We start from the raw sequence: 25,290 nt of genomic DNA, 5'->3' as shown, positions 1-25,290 counted from the left end.
TCTAGTTGAATAATAAGAGTTTATACTATACTTGTTTGAAATACCATTAGTGGATCCTCTAACCTTGACATTTGTTTTTATCATTGTTTAATCCTCATATTGATCTTCCATCTCAAAGTTCTCATCAACTTCTTTTTATTCTTCTTTATTGTTGTTGTTATTGTTATTGTATTGTTGTTGTTATTGTATTGTATTGTTGTTGTTTATAATTTTTAAAATTAACCTCCTTGTGGTTCGACCCCGGTTTTGCCGGATTATTTATTACTTTGACACTCCTACACTTGGGAGAAGATATCAATCTTTTGGTCATGTCAAGTTTTTGGCGCTGTTGCCGGGGAGGTAAATTCTTGTATAAATTATAGTATTTATTTTATTTTCTCTTTTCTCTTTTCTTGTATCTAACTTTTTTTCTTTTGTTTTGTTTCTTTTTCTTTTGTTTTCTTCTTCCTTTTATTCTCTTCTTACACGTGCATGAGAGTTTGGTCACGTACATTAAGTGGTAGACTTTGTAAGGTATCCTCATCATTTTCAAAAAAATATGGCCAAACAAGATAATCAGACGCTTCATAATGAGAATAGTGAGAATAACTATGTTAGAACATTTAGAGACCACATGAATCCAACAAGAACAAGTGCACCCTCATGCATAGTTTTCCCTCTTGATGCATCTCATTTTAATTTTAAGCCAGGCATGTTCAACTTTTACCTTCTTTTCATGGCTTAGATTTAGAAAATCCATACTTGCATTTAAAAGAATTTGAGGAGGTCAGCAACACTTATAATGACTCAAATTGTAGCATGAACACCATCAGATTAAAGCTTTTTTCTTTTTCATTAAAAGATAAAGCTAAAACATGGCTCTAAAATTTGAGACCAAGATCCATTCGTGCTTGGGATGAAATGTAACAATAATTTTTAAAAAAGTTTTTTCCATCTCACAGAACAAACTCTTTCAAAAGATAAATCATCACTTTCACTCAAAAACCGGGAGAAACATTTTACCAATGTTGGGATAGGTATCAAGACTTGTTTAATACTTTCCCTCATCATAATTTTGAAACATGGAGATTAGTTTCACATTTTTATAAAGGGTTAACACCTAGAGATAGGTAAATGGTTGAATTGATGTGCAATGGAACTTTTGAAGATAAAGACCCTAATAAAGCAATGGAGTACCTAGACTTGCTAGCTGAAAATGCACAAAATTAAGACACTACAGGCACTTATGAGGTACAAAGTAAAACCCAACCTCATACATCTACTGGAGATATGTACAACCTTAGGGAAGATCATGACCTCCAAGCTAAATTTGCATCTTTAGCTAGAAAAGTTGAGGCACTAGAATTGAAAAGGAGTAGTCAATTAAAATATGTTTAAGACATTGTGTGTCAAATCTGTGCAACCAATGAACATTCAACTAATCATTGTCCAACTTTGCCTTCTTTTAAGGAATGTCTCCATGAACAAGCTCATGCTTTAAACAATTTTCAAAGGCCCAATCATAACCCATACTTGCAAACATACAACCCTGGTTGGAAAAATCACCCAAATTTCAGTTGGAAGAGTGATAACAATAATGCATAAACTTCACAACCACCATTTCAAGCACACCATAATTTCCAAAATTCTCATGGATATACACCTCCTTATGCTCCACCTTCTAGAAGAAATCTTGAGAGAACATTACATGCATTCATTGAAAAGCAAGAGGCAATAAACACTCAACTTGCTCAAAGCATGACAGATTTTAAAGATACTCTTGCAAAGTTCACATCTGCTCTCAGTTTCCAAGAGAAATGTAAGTTTCCATCTCAACCACAACAAAATCTCAAGGGGCACTACAATGCAAATGCAAGTAGTTCTGGAAGCCAATAAATGGATCAAGTTAAATCAGTCATCACTCTTCACAGTGGTAAGGTTATTGAAAAACCCACTCTTAAACCTTTTGAGAAAGATGATGAGTCAATCTCTGAGGGTAAGGAAGGGGTTGAATCTGAACGTTGCGAAGAAAAGACTGATTCACCGCCAACACTTCCATTTCCTCATGTCATGACCAAACAAAGGAAAGTCAATCACAATTCTGAAATCCTTGAAACTTTCAAATAGGTAAGGATCAATATACCTTTGCTGGATGTTATTAAACAGGTACCTTCATATGCTAAATTTTTGAAAGATCTGTGTACTGTGAAGAGAAAACTGAATGTGAAAAAGAAAGCCTTTTTATCCGAACAAGTAGGTGTCATTTTTCATAACAATAATGCTTTGAAATATAAACACGCTGGTTGTTCTACAATTTCTTGCTTTATTGGAGAACATAAAATTGAAAAAGCTTTGCTTGATCTTGGAGCTAGTGTGAATTTACTTCCATATTTAATTTTTCAAAGTCTCAATCTATGTAAGTTAAAACCAACTTCTGTAACTCTTTTACTTGCTGAAAAATCTGTAAAAGTACCTAGAGGAATAATTAAAGATGTGTTAGTACAAGTCAATAAATTCATTTATCCTGTGGATTTTATTGTCTTGAACACATAACCTGTTGAAGCGTGTAATTCATTTCCTGTTATTTTAGGACATCCATTTCTTGCAATTTCTAATGCATTGATTAATTATTGGAATTGACGAATGAAGCTATCTTTTGGAAACATGACATTGGAGATGAATATTTTCAACATTTGCAAGCAACCTGGAGATGATAATGATTTACAAGAAGTGGACTTTACTGAAAATTAGTTGATGATCAATTTCAAACCACCTCCAGTGAAATTGAGATTGATGAATCTGATGATTTGCAAATGGTTTATTTTCAGGAAGAATCAAAGACAAATAATTAAAGACCAAAAATTAAGGAATTGCCACCACAATCAATTCAGTCCATTCCTTCAAGTGTCTAACCACCAAAACCTGATTTGAAGTCATTACCATTCAATCTCAAATACTCATTTTTGGGAGAAAATGAAACTTTTTCGATAATAATCTCTTCCAAACTTAATGCACATTAAGAAGGTAAGTTATTACAGACTCTGAAAATGCAAAAAAATGCATTAGGATGGACCATAGCTGACATAAAAGGAATTGGTCCTTTGATTTGCACACACAGGATTTATTTGGAGGAAAATGCTAAACCCTCTAGAGAAATGCAACGAAGGCTTAATCCTAATATGAAAGAAATGGTGAAAAATGAAGTCATTAAGCTTCTAGATAATGGAATTATTTATCCTATTTCTAACAGTAAATGGGTAAGTCCTACCCAAGTTGTACCCAAGAAGTTTGGAGTCACTGTGATAACAAATGAGAAAAATGAGTTAATTCCAACTAGGACTATTACTGGTTGGCACATGTGCATTGACTATAGAAAACTTAATTCAATGACTAGAAAAGATTATTTTCCTTTACCTTTCATGGATCAAATCCTAGAAAGAGTTGCAGGTCATGAATTTTATTATTTCCTAGATTGCTATTCAGGTTACAACCAAATTGAAATTGCATTGAAAGATCAAGAGAAGACTACTTTCACATGTCCATTTGGTACTTTTGCATATCGAAGGATGCCTTTTAGATTATGTAATGCACCAGCCACATTTCAAATATGCATGCTCAGTATATTTAGTGATATGGTTGAACGTTTGCTTGAAATTTTTATGGATGATTTTTCTGTTTTTGGTGATTTATTTGATGATTGTTTGACTAAATTAGAAAAAGTTTTGAGTAGGTATGAAGAAAAGAATCTTGTACTGAATTGGAAAAAATGTCACTTTATGGTAACAAATGGCATTGTACTTGGTCACATTGTTTCTTCGAAAAGAATTGAAGTTGACAAATCTAAAATCGAGTTAATTCCTAACTTGCCAACACCAAAATCTATTAAAGATGTTAGATCATTCTTAGGACATGCTGGTTTTTATAGAAGGTTCATCAAAAATTTTAGTGTAATATCTAAGCCCTTGAGTAACCTTTTAACAAAGGAAAATATTTTTGAATGGATTAAACATTGTGAAGAAGCCTTTGTTAAACTTAAAAATTTGCTTACTTCTGCTCCTGTCATTCAACCTTCTGATTGGTCATTACCTTTTAAAATAATATGTGACGCTAGTGATTATGTCGTGGGTGCTGTCTTAAGACAAAAAAAAAAAAGATAAGAAACCTTATGTGATTTACTATGCAGGTAAAACTTTAAATAGTGCTTAAATGAATTACACCACCACTGAAATAGAATTACTTGCAGTAGTATTTGCATATGAAAAGTTCAGGTCTTATCTTATTGGCTCACCTGTTGTTGTTTTTAGCGATCATGCAGCATTGAAATATCTTCTTTCTATAAAAGATTCTAAGGCTAGATTGGTGCAGTGGATTTTGTTACTTCAAGAATTTGATATCACAATCAAAGACAAGAAAGGCACCGAAAATGTTGTCACAAATCATTTGTCAAGATTGACAAAAAATTTAAAATCTGACATCACACCAATTGATGACTACTTTCCTGATGAATCTTTACTTTCTGTCTCTACAATGCCTTGGTTTGCTAATATTGTCAATTTTCTTGTTTCAGGACAATTGCCAACTTATTGGAGTACCCAAGACAAAAGAAAGTTCTTGAATGAAGTGAAGAACTTTTATTGGGATGACCCTTATTTATTCAAATATTGTCTGATCAAATATTTTAAAGATGCATTCCTAACAATGAGGTAAGTAGTGTAATTAAATTTTGTCATTCTGAGGCATATGGGGGCCATTTCTCATCATAAAAGACAACTGTAAAAATCTTACAAAGTGGATTTTACTGGCCCACCATGTTCAAAAACTCACATGTATTCTGCAAGACTTGTGAAAATTATCAAAAGTTGGGATCTATTTCAAAACATCACATGATGCCTTTAAATCCTATTCTTGTTATTGAGATCTTTGACTGTTGGGGTATAGATTTCAGAGGTCCATTTCCTTCATTTTGGTTTCTTGTACATATTAGTCGCAGTAGATTATATTTCAAAATGGATAGAGGCAATTCCAAGTCGAAACAATGATCACAAAACAATGATAAAGTTTTTGAAAGAAAATATTTTGAGTCGATTTGAAATCCCTCGAGCTATGATAAGTGATGGTGGAACACATTTCTGCAACAAGTCATTTGAGTCTTTAATGAAGAAATATGGAATCACACACAAAGTTGTCACCCCTTATCACCTTCAAACAAGTGGACAAGCAGAGCTTGCTAATAGAAAGATCAAACAGATCTTGGAAAAAACAGTGAACCTTAATAGGAAAGACTGGTCTTTAAGACTTAATGATGCACTTTGAGCTTATCGAACTGCTTATAAAACATCATTAGGTATGTCACCTTATAGACTAGTATATGGAAAACCTTGTCACTTGCCTGTGAAACTTGAACATAAAGCTTATTGGGCTATTAAAGCTTTCAATTCAAATCTTGATGATACTAGTCAGCTGTAAAAATTAAAAATAAATAAGCTTGAGGAAATAAGAAATGATGCATATGAAAATTCAAAAATTCATTAAGCAAGAATCAAAGAGTTTTATAACAAGAAAATACTGAGAAAAACATTCAATGTTGGTCAAAAGGTCTTGCTTTATAACACTCAACTCCATTTATTTCCTGGAAAAATAAGATCAAGATGGAGTGGTCCTTTCATTGTGAAACGTGTGTATCCATATGGGGCCTGTGATATTGAGAATCCAAAGAATAATAATGTTTTCAAGGTAAATGGACATCGTTTGAAAGTTTACTTTGACAATTTTTCAGTTGAAAATGACTCTATTGAATTGGGTGATCTAGTATATAAAGATTGATTCTTTTCTCACATTGTTTTGTGTTTTGTTTTACTAGTTACTCTTACCCCCAGTCAAATGACGGATAACGGTACTCCGTGACTTAAGTCGGTTCTTTCAGCTTCCCATAATAACTGATATTTGTGTATATATTTGTGCAATTCTTTGCTCTTGCTCCTTTCTTTGAATCTCTCCTCCAATTCTCATTTGAAAATGGACACCACTCTTGAAAAATTAAAAAAGTATTTTACACCTTTGCCTCAGAATGCGATTATAAAAATTTACCGTGTTAGATGTGCAAGATTGAGGTTGTTAATGAATCATGAAATTCCTGAAGATATTCGATGGCTGATTGAAGCAAATGTCTGATTAGCAGGTGAATCCTCTAATTCTTTCATTTCATACATGTCTAGAACAGGTAAAAGCACTTTTGCAAAGAAACGTTGTGCAAAACGACTGAAAGTTTGTCATAGATGTGCCAGATGGACTTGTAATCCAACATGTCGTTCTTTAGGAATGATATCTGTAAATCGTGAAGATAAAATATAATTCATTAAGGATGGCCTAAGTAAGGGGTCTTTAGATAATCTTCTATTAACTCTTGAGACGCATCCTAGTGGAGATGTGCATCATGCAATTCATGATTTATGGCCACAATTCCACAAAGAACATGCCCGATATAGTCTTGGGAATCTGACTAAAAAAGACGTTGTTTGCCAGTTTTTAAGAAAACTGGATAGGAAGCCTATCCCTGACCCATAAAGGGCGTTTAAGTCGTTCTTGAATGTAAAACCAGGGGAAGATGTGAGCCACAATCACAACTACATAAGTAAATAAGTAAATGAAGAAAGAGAGAGAAAGAGAGTGTGTGAGATTCCAGCTGGCCTACATATAGGTGGTATGATTGCCTTTTAAATTTCTCATCTATAAAATCTTATTTTCCTTCCTTTCATTTCTACTCAACCCATACATTCAACAGATATAGAAGTGTGTAGAAATGGCAGGTTCCTCAAGTCATCACATAAGAAATATTTGTGTTTTCGGTGGATCCAGTCCTGGAAAAGGAAATAGAGTTTTTAGAATCAACAAATCATCTTGGTCAGGTACTAGCTGAGAGAAAGATTCATTTAGTGTATGGGTGAGGCAGTCTTGAGTTAATAGGGGGGTGTGTCAATAGTTGTATTTTTAAGAGGCAGTCAAGTTTTGGGGGTCATCCTCAAAGCTTTAGCAAAAGGGGATATCATTGAAAGAACAATTAGAGAGGAACTATAGGTCTCCACAATGTCTGATCGAATGAATGCAATGTTTAACCATGTTCATGCCTTCATTGCTTTACTAAGTGGTCTGGGTATATTAGAAGAGATCTTCTATATTTCCTCTTGAGCCCAACTGTACATTCACCATAAACCCATAGGTCTGTTAAATGTTAATGGTTTTTATGATAAGTTGTTGTATTTTCTTGATCATGCTGTGGAACATGAATTTCTAACATTTTTGGCATGATAAATCATAATCTCTGCTGTTACTGCTGAACAATTGATTGATCAACTACAATCTTCCATTCCTGTAATTGATCCCTCTATCAGTCGCATAAATTGGTCAACTAAGGAAAGCCGTAAAAAGCTTAGATTGGATTTAAGCCTTTGTTTTTGAATCTTTGTGTCTTTTGTTATTGTGTTTTGTTGTTTCTTATATTTGTTTAAGTGTGTTTTAGGTTTGTTAGTGTTTTTTATTTCAGGTGATGTCTATACTCTATCTTTCTACCTTAGACCATTAAGGACAATGTCTCATTTTGATTGGGGGAAAAGGATAGTAGTTGATAAAAAAAAAAACTAATTGTGTTTTCTATTTCATGAACCATTTGCAAAACTGTTGTTACTAGGATGGCAGAGTAAAGGTTAAAGTGACTCTTGAGACGCATCTTAGTAAACATTCTTAACAAGGTCTATCAGAATACTTCTTGAAATATTCAAGTTTACAAACTCTCGCATTCTTATCACTTAATTCTACTCATATACTCATTTAACAAGTATTCTTAAACCTTTATTTTCACACACACACTTTAACATATGATTGTGGGTTGCACATTGGATTATTATATTATTTATGTTCTTTTGTTAAAGGTAACAACTTAGGAAAAGGGATGGTAAATAATTTGAAAAAAACAAAAAAACAAAAATAAAAAATTGATGATAATAAAAATGTAGATAAGTTTGGTTTCGTAGCCTTCCTAACCTAAGCAATTAAACCCGAATGGGTGTTTTAACACTTAATACCCTAAAGTCAACTGATTTGGGAGTTATTGGTCCAACACTTGTTACATCGGTTGAGGAGAAAAGCTTAAGGGAATCAAATATTGCACTATCTACGTATCAGTATCTACAATCCGAGTTATTAAGCTCGTAGGGGTGTCTCAACACCTAATGCCCTAAGACCAACTGGTCTGGGAGTCATTAGCCAAAAGCTCGTTACATGGGTTAAAGATGCATTGTGTTTTAAGTTATGTGTGTGTGTGTGTGTGTGTGTCTATATATATATATATATATATATATATATATATATATATATATATATATATATATATATATATATAAAGATAATAATCTCAACCCAAGGAAGTTCTCCTTAAACATCAGAGAAAAAATTTTGTTTTCTTCCAAGTAAAGCCCTATAACTATGTGTTGATATTTTGAGCACAAAAGAAAGGTTTATTAATATCTTGTTTAAAAGGTATTGAGCAGATATATAAATTTAATGAGAGTTTGTTTATCTGGATAAATTAATGGAAGTTGAATGATGAATGTCTTGCTTTGTGGAATTTGCAAATTGTTTTTCTATTTTAACGCTTTGATTACTAGGGACTAGTAATAAGCTAGTTGGGGGGTGATTAGTACTTAAAAGTGCATTTTTATCAAGGTTTTATATCATCATTTTGCACTTGAAGTATCAATAACTCCTTAACTAAAGCATGTTTTATAATAACATATCTAATAATATAAGATACCTTTAATTTATGGTAAATGTTCATCTTAAACGCAGACGTATCACATAAATGAAAAGATTGATTGATGATTTTAAGTATTGAAATTGAAAGGACAAAGAGATAGCCAAACTTAGAAAAGAGATGTTTGGTAATTGGGTCATAACTGAAGCTGTAGATCTCGGATTTAGGTCTGCTTCATATGGATGGAAAGCTAAGACATAGGCCTAAAACTTTCATGAGAGTCCAAGATTTAAAAAGGCCATTTTCAAGTCCAAATTATAGCAACAACAGAGAAGTCTGAATCTGTCCTGCAGCCCCGACACTTTTCAGTGTTCAGCCCATATCGTGAGTTCTAAAAGTCCAAATAACCTCAATATTTTTTCCTGAAAAACTGAGACAATTTCCTAGAACTTTCATGAGTAAAGTTGGTTCAAATTCTGACGTAATCAATGATGTTTTGTTCAGACAAGAAGATAAGGATTGTCACCAAGTCAAGATGTGGCCACCCACTCAACAATTATTCATCAAATCAATAGTTCCAAATTTTGACCTATAAAAGGAGGTATTTGCCATGCATGTAGGCATCTTGGTTTTCATATCAAGATCATGCTCTTGCTTTCACTCTTTGTATTTTTGTAATGCTTAAGTTTTGCTTTCATTAATATCTAGTTTATGCCTTTCATTTCTTTTCCTTTACTTAGTTAACTTTATCTTATTTATATTTTTATCCTATTTATTTATGTTTCTTTCTTTCATTATGTTTAGCTAAGTTTATTATGTCTAGGTGAAAAGGTTACACTAATGGTGTAAGAATAAGTATAGTATAAACTCAACATGGACTTTAATGTTGGATACTAACATGTTTTATATTTGTTATCTTGTTCACTTTTAATATTTTGCTTGTTAAATGGTTAATCTAGATTTATGTTATCTAACCCTTGCTACAACAAATACTTGGCACTTTCATAACCCAAACCGTATGATATAACGGACACCTATGCTATGAAAAGAACTTGATTTGTTGTTAACATAAGTTATAATCATGAATGTCTGACAACACTTACAAGTATTAATATTATTCGAATAAGATAACTAATGTAATTATGTTAACAATTTATAATCCAATTGAAACGTCCTTTGTGTGTGGTTTCCAGTTGAATAATAAGAGTTTATACTATACTTGTTTGAAATACCATTAGTGGATTCTCTAACTTTGACATTTGTTTTTATCATTGTTTAATCCTCACATTGATCTTTCATCTCAAAGTTCTCATCAACTTCTTCTTCTTTATTGTTGTTGTTGTTGTTGTTGTTGTTGTTGTTGTATTATTGTTGTTTATAATTTATACAATAACCTCCCTATGGTTCAACCCCGGTCTTGCCGGGTTATTTATTACTTCAACACTCCTACACTAGGGAGAAAACATCAATCTTTTGGTCGTATCAGTTTGTTTGGGTCACCTTCCCTATTGGTTTTTACATGAGTGAATGCAAGTTTTGACATGTATTTTTTAACTTCCAACGTGATATCCATATCACATAAAAATACTTGATTTTCTCCAAAAATTCAAAAAAAAATCCTCCTTTTAAAAATAAAATATATATATATATGTTTTGTTCACGTGCATATGGTCAAATTCAAAAAATCTTTTCACATATATTTTCAAAAATAAATGTATTTTTATCATGTTTTAAAAATACAAGATAAATATTGTAACATGAAGGAATGTCACAAGTGCATATGAAACGCCTTGCATAAACTTTACACCTACGATGATTTCCTTTTTGATGAGTTTTCTGAAGCTTAGCTGCTGAAATTTGTGTTGCATTATTTGTCTCAGGATCTGCCTAGGTTCCGTCTAGAAAATCTGGAGCATAACAGGCAACTATTTGAGCGGGTCACTGAAATTATATAGTGAAATAACACCAGATGAAATGGCAAAACTCGAATCCATCGCTTCTGCAGGTGTTGTTCAGGGTGATAGGTACGAGGTTTTCATGCTTACATGCAGGAATTCAGAAACTCCACCTCTTTCATCATGGAAAGCTATATAAAAGAATGTTGCCATGTCTGTTATCTTGCTGCTACTTGTAGATTTCAGTTACCTTTCCAAGTGTTCTAAGATTGTGGGAGTTAATTTGGACACCATCTGAAGAGATATATGTTTTTTCCCCATAATTTAATTTTACCATTTCTGTGTTTTTGCTTTGCTACAGAAAGATGGTCTTTCGTAATTACTTTGTCCTGTTAGAATTTTATAATTGTTGAGAGCGAGTAGAACTTCTAACGCGGGAGAAAAATAAGATTTTGAGTTTTTCTATACTTATGTCAGTTTTGTATATTTATTTTTTATAAAGTAGGAGATTGATGTATATATAAATATTTTATATTGTTTTTTTTATTTTTAAGTTTTTTAATTTATTTTATCTTTCTTACTAATAACAAACTATTATGGTTTTTTTTTTAAAACATTATCATGTAAATACAACTTATTTACATAAAATAAAAATAATTGTAGATAAATTATAATAATCTCTTTTAAGCATTATGAAATTTTAAAAAATACATATTTTTTCATTTTCAATTTATCAATTCATGTATATTTTTCAATTTATTCTATTAAACAATATATTTTTATTTTCAATTAAAAAAAATAATGATATATAAAAACATGTCCATAACGCAAACACTTCCTTCTCTTACATTATAAATTGACTTGAAATTCTACATAAAATAACAAGGAAATAAATACAATACCTATTGCACTTAAAATAGTGAATTATAAATATAAAAAAATGAGATGAGACATTTATCGTAGCTGTGAGACAATTCACCATGGATTAGCATAATAAATTGTTTTTTTTCCTTCTCCCAAAAGCATGGCTGGTAGGGGTAGAATTATCTTTTACGATGGATTCATTGGAGATTACAAAATTAATTGGGATAAATTAGTTAGTATATTTTTTTTTTTGCACTGTTAAATTAATTTTTCTTTTTATTATTATTTGCACAATAGAACTACAATTATACCTTTTAGAGAAAATAACCATTAAACTAGGGGTTTTTCTTCATATTTTCAGTTTTTTAAACAGTAAAGTTACGGTATTACCCTTAAAATCAAAAAATTATACATCTAATTTCAAGGGTATTTTTGGTTTTTACTTATGGTTTTTTTGTTATTTTTGGGTTGCCCTAAGGGTTGGTTTGTCATTTTAAAAGACTAAATATTATTAGAAAAAAAAATTGTTGATGTATTAGTGCGTGACGGTTCCGCGAGAGACACATGTAGGCCTTTCGATTATCAAATTCCACTATACAAGGCAGCGATAGGAGAGGCTCATTGTCCTCTTTCTAGTAGTGTGGTGCATGCTTATGGAGGAGGCACAATTGGCCTCTAACAAGCCTTTTTTTTTTGTTTATCTCTGGACCTAAAAATTTATACTAACCCATCCAAAAAACAATTGTGTTCTTCATTTTATATTTTTATAAATCTTAGTCTTTATTCTCTTAATTACTATTTGTTTTTTTTAATGTATTTTTTGATTTTTTTTATTTCATTACTGAGAATTTTATTTTATTTAATTTTTGTATCTAATTTGGTCATTATTAATTTGATTACTCTTTTTTGGTGTTTTATCCTTTTCTTGATTTTTTTTTGTTTTTTAATTTTATCCCTAATCATTTTATTACATTTATTTTTTTATCCAATTTTGATCATCTATTTTGTTGTTATTTTCTTATCCTTTTTCTTATTTATCTATTTTTTTCAATTATACCTCTCAATATTTTATTTTATTTAGTTTTTTTATCTATTTTGGGTCCTTAATCTTTTTATTACTATTTTCTTATCCTTTTCTTGATTTATTTTGTTTTTCAATTTAATCCCTAATTATTTTTCTTCATTTAGTTTTTATATTAAATTTGATCCGCATTGCATGGATTTGAGATTGTTTTGTAATTGGATATTCTACTCTCTCTTTTTGTGTTTGCCTTTCTACATAGTAATCTCGGTCTCATTACTTAACTCTGATATGATTTTATTTTTTTATCATTTTATTCTAGATTGATTTATTATAGAAAAAAATTATTTTTCAATGTGAAATTTGAAACCCTTTAATACATATATTTTATATTCACAAGAAAAAAAATTATGTTTTTTAATGTGGAAAAAAAAAATTTAAATACTTCCAGTTAAAATGATAATATATTAACATGGTATCTTTTCAATATTGAATAAAAACTTTTTTTAAAATAATTTTTTAAATTTTATTATTTATAGCACGTATGACTTATATTTAAATGAATTATATTTTAATTTTTTTATATAAAATATTAAAACTTTTAAAAAAAATATAATTTTTTCAGTTTGATTCCTGTTAATCCGTGTAATCCGGGATCCGGCTAGTTGATGAGGTGGGTTTGATAACAATGCACAGTAGAGTCTCTTCATTCACTTCCACCATTTAGGGCAGTTTCGTTTTATTTGCTAGGCTGATCCGAGAACTCGTACACACACTGAGTCCGTCATTCTTGAAAAGCAAATTAAACAAGAACAAGAGAGATGGCAACAGTGAAAAGGATCAAGCTGGGGTCACAGGGTCTTGAAGTATCAGCACAGGGACTTGGATGCATGGGCATGTCTGCCGCCTACGGCCCTCCAAAGCCTGAATCGGACATGATCGCCCTCATCCACCATGCCGTCAACACCGGGGTCACTTTACTCGACACCTCCGATGTCTATGGACCCCACACCAACGAAATCGTTCTGGGCAAGGCCTTGAAGGCGGGAGGATTACGACAGAGAGTTGAATTGGCCACCAAATTTGGCATCAGCATTAAGGACGGCAGTTTTGAGATTCGAGGGGATCCTGCATATGTGAGAGATGCTTGTGAGGCCAGCTTGAAACGCCTTCAACTTGAATCCATTGATCTTTATTACCAACATCGCATTGATACCAGCGTTCCTATTGAAGCCACGGTATTTCTCTTTAATTGTTTTTGTTTCTGAATATTGTTCTGATTAATCTTGATCGTTCGATGGCTATGATGATAGTTAGAGAATTTTCTTTTACTTGATGATATATTTTCCAGAATCTGTCACAGGAATATCCAAAAATCCTAAAACTTCAGCATAAACCCACTAAAATTATAGATTAGACACGGTACTGATGATACCGTCATGCTTATTATGTGCATTGACATCATGCAATGGTCTCTTTCGTAGCTGGATTCTGACAATGCTACTATGGGGTACTGTCCCTGCATTCTAGCTGAAAAATGTCTTGCAGTTGTGCACTCATAATTCTTTTCTTTGCTAGATGGGGGAACTCAAGAAACTAGTTGAAGAAGGTAAAATAAAGTATATAGGTCTGTCTGAGGCCTCTGCTTCAACAATCAGAAGAGCTCACGCTGTTCATCCGATAACAGCCGTGCAGTTGGAGTGGTCACTGTGGTCAAGAGATGTGGAGGAAGAGATTGTTCCTACCTGCAGGTGAGGCATTGATGAGTAAAACTAATTTCCTTTGGAGATTAAAATAACCGAAACCTTAGGCTGTTTATGGGATGCCTTAGATATCCAGAGTCTGATCTTATCATTCTAATGGTTCAGAGAACTTGGCATTGGGATTGTTGCTTACAGTCCTCTAGGACGGGGATTCTTTTCCTCTGGGCCTAAGTTGGTTGAGAGCCTTACAGATGGTGACTTCAGAAAGGTAGGTTCTTTTCTTTTTGAACATAGAGTTTGTGATCTGTGTAATACATGTCCAGTAAATAACCAATTGTACAAGCATAATCTTTTACAGTTTGGAAAGGAAGGAATGCCAAAAATCACATTTCCTCCTTTGACAGTTATATGCGTCAGAATAATATAAAACCGTTCTTGAAAACTCACCAAATAACTTAAACTCTTAAGCAACGAATTTTTGACAATATATTGGTTAGCTTAGATGCCTCAAAAAATCGTCTCTTCCATCTTATGGAGTGGTTTGGTGGTCTAAACTCCATAGAAGAAACTGGCAGAGAGTAAAAGTTTAGCTTTGAGATCATTATATTTTACCTAGCAGTTCTTTCACATTTGCATTCTTCCTACAAATATGCTATACACTTGGATTGCTTAAAGATTCAATCAAATAAAACACACATTTACAGGATCTCCTTGTATTAGACAGGTGGCTTTAGTTTGTCCCATGCATGTCCAAACAAAAAGTTCTGCATACTTAATGTTTTGCTTAAATCTTTCTCTCTGATATTCAATCTTCAGTACTTCTGGATTCCTAAAATCTGCTCACTCGCCTTGTACATGGAAATTTGGCATTGCAAACCCATAAAAAACTGCGTGGTATACAATATATCATGATGGTTTCCGTTTAGTACTTGGAATGTTTTGTTATGGCAAAAAGGACATGTTACAAGTACATCTGGAATGTTGCATAAACTGTAATATTATATGATGCTTTCTCTTGATGAGTTGTTTCAGGCTTAGCTGCTGAAATTAACTAGTGTTTCAATTGTCTCAGCATTTGCCTAGGTTCCGACCTGAAAATCTTGAACATAATACACAACTATTTGAGCGGGTTAAGGAAATCGCAGCAAGGAAACAGTGCACTTCATCGCAGCTGGCGTTGGCCTGGGTACACCACCAGGGTGATGATGTATGTCCTATTCCTGGAACCACCAAGATCGAAAACTTCAACCAGAATGTTGGAGCTCTGTCTGTCAAACTAACGCCAGAAGAAATGGCTGAACTCGAATCAATAGCTTCTTCAGATGCTGTAAGGGGAGATAGGTCTGGCCATGGCATGCCTACATTCAAGGATTCAGATACTCCACCTCTTACATCATGGAAAGCTGTATAGAAGGCATGCATGCTGCCATGTCATGTTGTCTTGCTGCTAGCTACTCTTGGGTTTCAGCTGCCTTTGAAGTTTTCGAAACTTGTGAGAGTTTGGACACCATCTCTGAACTTCTGAAGAGAATAAGAGTTTGTACACCATCTGAACTTCTGAAGATAATAAATGTTTTCGTAATCTAAAAGTATTGCAACTTTCTTTAGCTTTGCTATAAAAAGATGGTGTTTCTTAGTTTGTCCTCGTAGAAATTTCTAATTGTTGAGAGCAACGGCGGAGGACTCAAGGAGGCTAAGTCTAAGTGAAAAAATATAGATTATAAAAATTTTAATAACCCACCCACCTTGATTTTTAGTAAGTAGTCATGAGACAATTACATAAACTTTCCAATAATCCAAAACTCAATAGAACTTTTGTTCTTTATTAAAAAACCACAGAATTCCTAAACATGTATAATTAATTTGTTGTGAGATAATTAGATTCGCATGTCTTTGTAAGTTGAGGTTTTAGCTATCACAAAACGCAAAACTAATAAAGAGACTAATCAAATCGGTAATTTATATTGAAGTGGAACTACTTGATGGGGCTCTCATTTTGATTATATTTACAGTTTAATAAATATATATGGTGCATCTATTATTATGCTTGAAAATATATATGGTTAAAAGGGATCTTCTAATTCTATACATGGAGAAATTGGTGGTTGTTTGATTGTAATGAAATCTTTTAAATTTATATTTATCTTATATTTGATGCATAAAATAATGAGGATTATTGATTTACTTTGTCGAGCTTTGCAGCAAATATCTCTTGACATCTTAAATGCAATGGATCTTGTATCAACTACTAAAGTATTGCTTCGAGCTTTAAAAGATGTTGGATTTGATATTTTCCTTGTATATGTGCAATTTATTTGCACACAATATGAGATTGACATGCCACATATGAATACTTCGTATAAAAAAACTATAAGTCGTTCATATAAGCAACAAGGATCAGTGATAGTTTACCAACATTATCATTATGATATATTTAACTCAATAATAAATTTTATCCTGAAGATTTCAATGAACAAGAGATATATAATTTGAGATCTTAGCTAGAGCGTTATCAGATTGATATGATTCATCACAAGAGCTTTCAAAATATATTTATCATTTCTGAATTATGTCAAGAATTAGTTGAAACTAATAAGTTGCAACACTATCATTTGATTGACAGGTTGATTTGTTGTCACAACCAAACCCAACCTGTCAGATATTGTCCGCTTTGGGTCTTACAGCCCTCACGGATTTGTTATTGACGACCACGCATAGCACCAAAACGCATCTAACAAGTTAGCAACCAGCACTACTAATAAGGTCAGCAACCAACCCCTCACCCACCGATGGGGGATATTACAATCTTTCCCTCTTAAGGAGCCCGATGACCCCATCGGCACCATCAAACAGCCAGTGAGGCCTGCTCTGATACCAAATGTCACAACCCGGCCCAACCTACCAGATATTGTCCATTTTGGGCCTTACTACCCTCACGGATTTGTTCTTGGCGACCATGCATAGCCTCAAAATGTGTCTAACAAGTTAGCAACCAGCACTACTAATAAGGCCAACAACCAACTCCTCCCTCACCGATGTGGGATATTACAGTTGTCTTGTTTTGACTTTGCTTGTTTCCACTACCACCACAGAGCATGCATTTTCAGCTATGAAACATGTTAAAACTGTGCTTGGCAATAAAATTAAAGAGGAGTTTTTAGCAGATTTTATGATGATTTACATTGAACGAGAGCTTGCTGAAGATATCGATTCGGATTCGATTATAGATGAATTCTATTCCACAAAACATTGAATGATGCAACTTTTATAGTGTATTTTTTTTCAATTTTATGTATTTTAAATTTTATTTGTTTATATTTTGTGTTATGTATTTGGATTGAAACTTTATTGTTAACTTAACAAATTTATATATACGAGTTAATGATTGATCTTGAAAAATAATTTATATGTATTTACTTTGTAGCCCAGGATTAAAAAAATTCTTAGCTCTGCCCTTGATTGAGAGTGACCAAAAACTTTATATTATACCTGTCATTCTCGATATAAAGACTTACTTGAAAGTAATTGTTTAAAGTATTATTTATTTATTTATTTTATATTGAATCGGCTAGATTTAAATTAGATTTGAAAAGAATATGTGAATCACTAAAAATCTATACGAGTTTATTGACTTAGAGTTTTATCCAATTCAACTAAAATTCAAGTAAATCTGCTAATATATGCTGGATTTAATAACTACTATATTTTATGCTAAAAACCTGGCTTCCATGTAAATCTTCCAGTCCATACTTCGATTTAAAATCTATGCTTTATGCATTCTGGAGAACAAGTTGCGGAATTTGTGATCACGCACTAATTGAATGATGGTCAAGCATTTGCATGTCAATGGCTGTTTGCGTAATTTCAATGTGCCTTGAAAAAAGAGAAAGTCATGTCATTGCCTTGATTTTTTTGTTTAAAATATTTTATAGTTAAAATATTTTATAGTTAATTAATTAGTTACATATGATATTATTATTTTCGTATGCATATATATTTGTTATTAATAAAAAGTTAATTTATTTTTAATATTTATATAATATTAAATTAATGAATTTAATATTTGATTTATGGATCTATAGTAAAAATAAAATTCATGGGATAAAAATGCTATACAAGAAAATTTATAAAATTGTCATAATTATGAAATTCTTATTGCATCAAAACATTGTTCTTAAAATGTTCTTGGTTAATACTCTCTTAAATACTAGATATTTATTAGAGTCATAAAAATCGGTATATATTATGTTCTTTGATTTATGTTGTTTTCATAAGCTGAGGTATAAAGGATAATTAAAACTAATATATAGGTGATTGTCATAAGATATGTACATTGAACTAATCTACATGAGAATTTCATATGGAGAAATCACATATGTCTATGGAAAGGCTAATGTGACGGTTATGTAAGTGATTCTTAGACTTGAGATTATTAAGTTATTTTATATAAAGAATATTATGTTTTAATCTTTTTGCATGTTATCTTAATTGAGGTAATGAAGGAGCAGATATTGGGTATAACATGAACTATATAAAGGTACATGAGTGATCAATAGATGATTCATCATCCTAGGTGAATTAGAAAAAATATTTTATTTGTTCTTAAATAGTATTGACTAAGAAATTCTAGGTCAAGATGGAATGAGATTTGAAAAGAGTTAGAAATTAAGAACCTAATGGGTCACACACATTAAGAACCATTAGTTAGAAGTTAAACTGGGATAATTAATCAAGTGTGATTTGATTGAAAATAATTTTAGAAATTAAGCACTCAAATATATTTAATTTAAGGATTATAATTCTAGTTCTATAATAATCAAATAGGGACTTGATTGATTAAATTTCTAAAATTATCCTTAAATAATATGCAAATTGATATATTGTCAATTTATAGGGTTTTTCATATTTTTTCTATAAATGGTATGTTGTGGCTCTTTTTTTTTTGAAGGAGAGGTTATCTGTTAGACAAAAAAAACTACATAAGTCACAAAATAAAGAGCTAACACTCTAGGCATAGCAATCTCTCTCTCCTAAATAGGAGTTTAGGAGATTTTTAACTAGTGATTCATATGAATTACCGTTGGAGGCTAGATAATTAGACAACTTGTGGTCTGCAACAACCTAACATTTAAAGAATTATTAAAAGTCAAAGAAGATCAAATCTTCATATAATAAATCCCTAAGCAACTCTAGATCTATTTAATGGGATCCTAGAGCTCCTGAGTAATTTTGTTTTATTATTTCCGATGTGTGTATGACATTCAAGAACCCAACATTACTTTTATCTGTAAAGTAAGATTTATAGATTATTGGTACAGGTGGTCTGTATGGGTCACCTTTTCTATTGGATTTTGCATGAGTGATTGCATGTTTTGACATGTGTCCTTTAACTTCCAATGTGATATCCATATCATAGAAGGATAAGGATAAACAAACCTCAATCTTGAGGGGTGCAGTTCAACTGGTCAAACTCTAGGTTTACTCCCTAAAGGTCACTAGTTCAAGTCCTACAAACCTCAAGGCCACTAAAGACTTACATGGTCATTAACTTCAGGGCCCGTGAGATTAGTCGAGGTACATGCAAGCTGACCCAGACACCCACGTTAATTAAAAAAAAGATAAACAAACCTCATCTTGTATTTTCAACCGAGAAAAAAATGTTTTTAGGGAAAAGTAATTATGATTAAATTGAAAAATATCTTTGATATTATCTTTCTATAATTGAAAATTATCTTTGACATTACGAGGATGGTTTGAATTGAGATTACATTTATAGATGTGCCAACAATTAATATCTTTTTTAAAAAAATATCAATAAAAAATATATTATTTATAGGTTTACCATTATGATTTATTTAATCACTAAAGAGCCATCAAAACTCAAAAATAATAAAAATGCTACCAAGTAATCATTAGGAATTTTTGAAAAATAAATGGTTATTGATGAACTCCAATTAGAAAAAATTGATTGATTTATGTACGAACTTAATTCACAAGACAAGAGAAAAATGTAACTGAGAGAGAAGGGGGGTGATTTGATCTGACCCTATTTGTTTGCTGGAAAATAGTTTTTTTTTTTTTTAAAGTGAATTCCAAGAAAGTGAATTATTTTCTGATGTTTGGTAGTGTAATGGAAAATAAGTTGGAAAACACTTTCCAGTGTTTGGTTATGTCATGGAAAATGAGCTGGAAAATAACTTATTAATGTTTTATTTTTCTCAAGTTTATTAAAATAATGAGGAACAAATCTTACAAATTAAAAAGTTGAATGAGAATGAAATTAAAAAAAATATAATTTCATAAATTATCTCAAATAAAATAAATAATAATCAAAATAATAGAGATCAAATTTAAAAAATATAAAAAATAAAAGATGAAAAATTAAAATAATAATAATTAACATTTCATAAATTATTTCAAATAAAATAAGTAACAATCAAAAGAATGAGGACCAAATTTGATAAATAAAAAATTTCAATAAAAAAATGATAAGGAAAAAGCAAATAACAATTATAAAAATGAGGACCAAAGTTAATATAAAAATTAAATTTTAAGAGATGAAATTGAAAAATAAATATTCAAAACAAAATATATATAGCAATCAAAAGTTTGAGGATCAAATTTGATATAATCAGCAAATAATATGACATTTCTAAATTTTTTACAACTTCTGAAAAGTGTTTTCCACCCAAATTTTCTAGGAAAACACTTTCCTGGAAACCAAGATAAATTTTCCTTTGACTGGAAAGTGTTTTATGTTGACCAACTTTTCTAATAACAAACAAACACAGGAAAGTTTAGAAAGTAATTTCTCGAAAACCATTTTCCGATAAACAAACATAGCCTGAAAGAACAGGTAATATAGCTACTCATATGTTGTTTGGTTAGTTTTCATTTTAATATATATAAAGGTTCATTTCAATATATATAGAGGCAATATGATTATTTCATCAAATTCCAAAAGTTTTTATGATCCAAGATGTAAAATGATTTTTTTAAAATTACACCAAGTAATCGCAATTCGTACAAAACATTGGGATGCTAAATATGATTTTCCATCTATAATTTCATTATTTTTTCACTTTCTCTCTATTCTTTTGAAAATTGCAATTTACATCCAAAGTCAATAATTTTTAAAGTTGTAAAATACTTTGAATCCTCGCTAAAAAAAAAGTCAACAAAATAGTTTAAGTTACTTACAAGATTTTCATTATATTCTAATTAACTACTAAAGAGCCCTAAAGTCTTAAAATATTAAATAGAAAATTACTCTTAGCATTCCATAGTTTGGTCAAAATTCCAATTGTCCGTCAAGTTTTGAAAAATTACAGTTTGCATCATGGGTCAAAGAAAACTTCTAAATTCGATAGAAATACCAAAATACCCCCTTCTATATTATATTAAAAATCAACCCAAACAGTAGATAACTTCTTCTCTCTCATCAATCAACTAAAAAACTTCTTACTTAAAAATCAATTTCTCTTTCCTCCTAAACCCAATTCGAACAAAAAACCAGTGATTGTAATTGCTTTCTCTCACATGATTTCGTGGTTTAGTGTGGTTATCTCCTTGTTGTTGGATTCTAACATTCATTTCATCCAAATCCAGAGCGGCAAAACCTATTTTTGAAGAATGGGAGGCTGGTTTTTTGTTGAATTAAGGTTCTTTAGTCTTTGGATTCTTATTGAAGGCTAGATTTAATTTACTGAGTTAAAAACAAAAACAAAAATTATTTCCTTTATGGGGTTGGATTCATTTTTAGTCAGATCAAGTTTTGGATTTTGGTTATCAGAGTGAAAAAAAAAACCCATTTTAAGGGAACTTGAAAATTTTAACTCTAGTGAAATGAGTACTAAATAGGGGTCTTGGGAATTGCAAAAGCTTAGTGCTTTGGTGGGTTTTGATTAGTGGTGTTAAGGGGACATCGGGGTGAGCTACATGTGAAAAGGGTAAAAAATATGAAAAAAGGTTACCACCTAGTTTTATAAAAACTAGAAATCCTAATTGATTTTTAGAGGTTCTAGGTAAATGACTAGTTATGTAATATGGATTGTAGATATCACCTTATATATCATATTTAAGGTAAGTTGTATTATTGTTTGTTTTCAATGATAAAATGTGTTTAATATTCTTACATGCTAAAGTTTGCCTATTCTAAATACACAAATAAAAACAATAAAAAAAATAAACATGTCATTTTTTTTATATTCATAAAGTTTTATGTTTTTTTAGATTTTTACGTGGAAACTCTTTCAAAAAATTCATATGAAAAATTCATCATAAAAAAAATTAAACACATGGTGAAAATCAGGCATGCTCATACAAATCTCACAAAAACAAATGTCTACACATAACAAAATTCACAATTTAAAAATAATATCAACAAAAATCATAATTTAACAAACACATCAGTGCACATTAAAACTCACAAACAAATCAAACTTATATTAAAATCTATATTGAAACCAAACTATTTTGCATTAGACAGAGCTTTTACGACTCAATCCTTCTAACCTCGTTACGGGGTATTAATTTTCAACCTTATTTCACCATAAAAATAAATTCCATGATGACATCATATTATCGGGGTTGTCGTGCAACAAACGCAAACCCAAGACTTCAAATATTTTGCAACAATCAATAATAATACACAATCAACTAAAATTCTTAATAAAAACCAACAATTTATCACAAAGATTTAACAATAATAATAAAAAATATCATTCAAAAATATAATTAGGATTTGAAACCAACCTTGTAGAACGGTGGGAATCGATTAGAAGTTGCTGGAACGGTCGAGAATCTATCAAGGACTATCAAAATAGTGTTGATACATGTAGATCACGCACTGCCATGACTAGTGGCGAGTGGACTAATGGTCCAGTGACTTGGGAAGAGCATGGTTAAATGGATTAAGTAGTTTTTCTCCTCTTCGTCACTTTTATGCCGACGGTTTGGTCAATGGTTGCTTAAAAGAGGAGATCAACCCATTTCGAATCTTGATTTCCCTCTCCTTCCTATCTCTTCTAGGAAAAATGGTTGAAAATTATGAAATGGTTGTTCATTGGTCGAATCGTGTTGAAAACATGTTTTTTTTTGTGAGTTTTGTATTTTATTTTGTATTTTTTATTTTGAAAAATGATGAAAACTAGGGTTCAAGATCTGGGTGATGACAAGTAGGTTTTGAAGAGAGAGAAAAAAACCCCTTTTTATGCTAGATGTTGATCAAAGGCAAAAGCAATGGATTCCATATTGGAGCTTAGCCTTGTAAATTACATCTCAAGCCCTGAGAAAGGGTCGGGGAAGTGCAACCTAGAGAAGATTCATTTGGATAACTGTTGGAGTCAGAAAGTGCAATATCATAAGATTAGCACAAAAAATCAAGTAATCTTTTAGGGTTTTTGACTTGGGTAAAAAATCAAATATGTGGCATTTTTGTTATTTTTGGATTCAGAGTTTCTTAGTAATTAAATAGAAAATAATAGTAAGCTCAAATAATTTTTGTTGATTTTTTTTTTGGATACATCAAATATAAGAAGCAAACTGTTACACATCCATCAAAGTTTAGGATGCAAAATATAAATTTTCAAAATTTAATAGGCAAATACAATTTTGATCATATTATAGAATGTTAAGGGTAATTTTCTCAATTATTAAATTGCATCTCCTATCTCCTACTGATGAACCAAGATTTTATCAGTATATCTTTATATATATTTACCAATAAATATCGGATAAAAAAAATTATATAAGTATAATTTTTTTCTGAATTCTTAGATGTGTTGGGCTAGCACGCGCCAGTACCAAACACACTCTAATGGAGGGGCGTTGGGTATGGAGCTAACCAGACCCAACTCCGAGTGGGCTTAAATCTATCATGACTCGTCATGTTTTAATCTTTTAGTTGGATAAAATGAGTTGAATATAGCTCGTAATGTAACTCAAAATATTACAAAGATAAAGTTATACTCCACCTATGAGTTTTTTCTTCATAAAAAGAAAAAACTCATAAGTTATAAATATACCATGAGACCTTCATAATAAAGGTTCACAATCTTTATTCTTTACTGCATATATATTTTCAGAACACTTCTCTCTAGAATATTATTGTATTTTTCCTCTCTAAAATACTTATTTAATTATCAGAGAGTCTTCACCTCCACTAAATTTTTTTTTCATGTACTAGCCACAAGTTACCTTTATCTACCAAACATAAAATACAAGCTATCAATCATCTTAATTAAAAAAACATAAAATTATTAAAACCAATTAATTAATCAACTATCCAACTCCGAAGACTAGTCCTTAAATTTTGAGTACATCATCACCTCTACCTTCTCTCTTTCCTTAGTTACCTGACTCGTCACCTTTATTTTTAAAGAGAACATGCAGCCTCTTATCACCATCAATCACAAGTTAGAGAATTCATGACATGTAAATGATTGCGCATAATTACATGTTAGTGAGCTTTCTTGATTATAAATTGTATTAATATCTTGTAACTTATATAATTACATGTTAAGTTATATGTAAGGACTCCATATTAATTGATGAATATTCATTAAATTGGATTTACTTTTTTTATATTGATTTTGGTTGATATTTTCATCATATTAACTTACAAAATCAAATTATTTTATATATGAATATATATCTTCTACATCACAAGAGTAAAATTATCAATATTAATCATGAATTATTTCAATTATAAATAACTTTAAATTATATTGATACTCAAATGTGGCTTAAAAAACATAGATCATATTTAAAGTTATCATCCTCTATTCTGTTTTGTTTTAAAATTTACACCATACAGTGAGTTATTTAAAATTAATTGATTTAAAATTTAAAATTTAAACCATACAATGAATCTATTAAATCTCGATTGATTTAAATTAAAAATTAATTGACTTAAAATTTAAAAAGATTTGAGTTAAAAAAACTTAATTAATTTGATTAAAAAATTAATTAATTAGATAACTTTATCAAAACTCAACTATTAACATGTTAATTTGTTTTTTTAATTTTTTTTAGTTAAATTGATACGATTTTAATTTTTTAAAAAAAAAACATAGGATGAAC

The 25,290-nt window shown here is 30.9% G+C and overlaps 1 protein-coding gene across 1 annotated transcript; it reads left to right on the top strand.

Annotated features, from left to right (window-relative positions):
• Positions 1-13,153: 13,153 nt before the first annotated feature.
• LOC133692652 (probable aldo-keto reductase 2) lies at positions 13,154-15,844 on the top strand. Its single transcript, XM_062113745.1, has 4 exons — positions 13,154-13,743; positions 14,084-14,256; positions 14,374-14,476; positions 15,281-15,844. Exons 1-4 carry the CDS (start codon positions 13,327-13,329, stop codon positions 15,617-15,619), a joined length of 1,032 nt encoding a protein of 343 aa, XP_061969729.1. The 5' UTR covers positions 13,154-13,326; the 3' UTR covers positions 15,620-15,844.
• Positions 15,845-25,290: the final 9,446 nt, after the last annotated feature.

This window comes from Populus nigra, chromosome 4 (assembly GCF_951802175.1).
Source record: "Populus nigra chromosome 4, ddPopNigr1.1, whole genome shotgun sequence".
NCBI lineage: Eukaryota > Viridiplantae > Streptophyta > Magnoliopsida > Malpighiales > Salicaceae > Populus > Populus nigra.
Note: the sequence above shows the minus strand (reverse complement) of the source record. Positions and strands in the feature narration are given on the sequence as shown.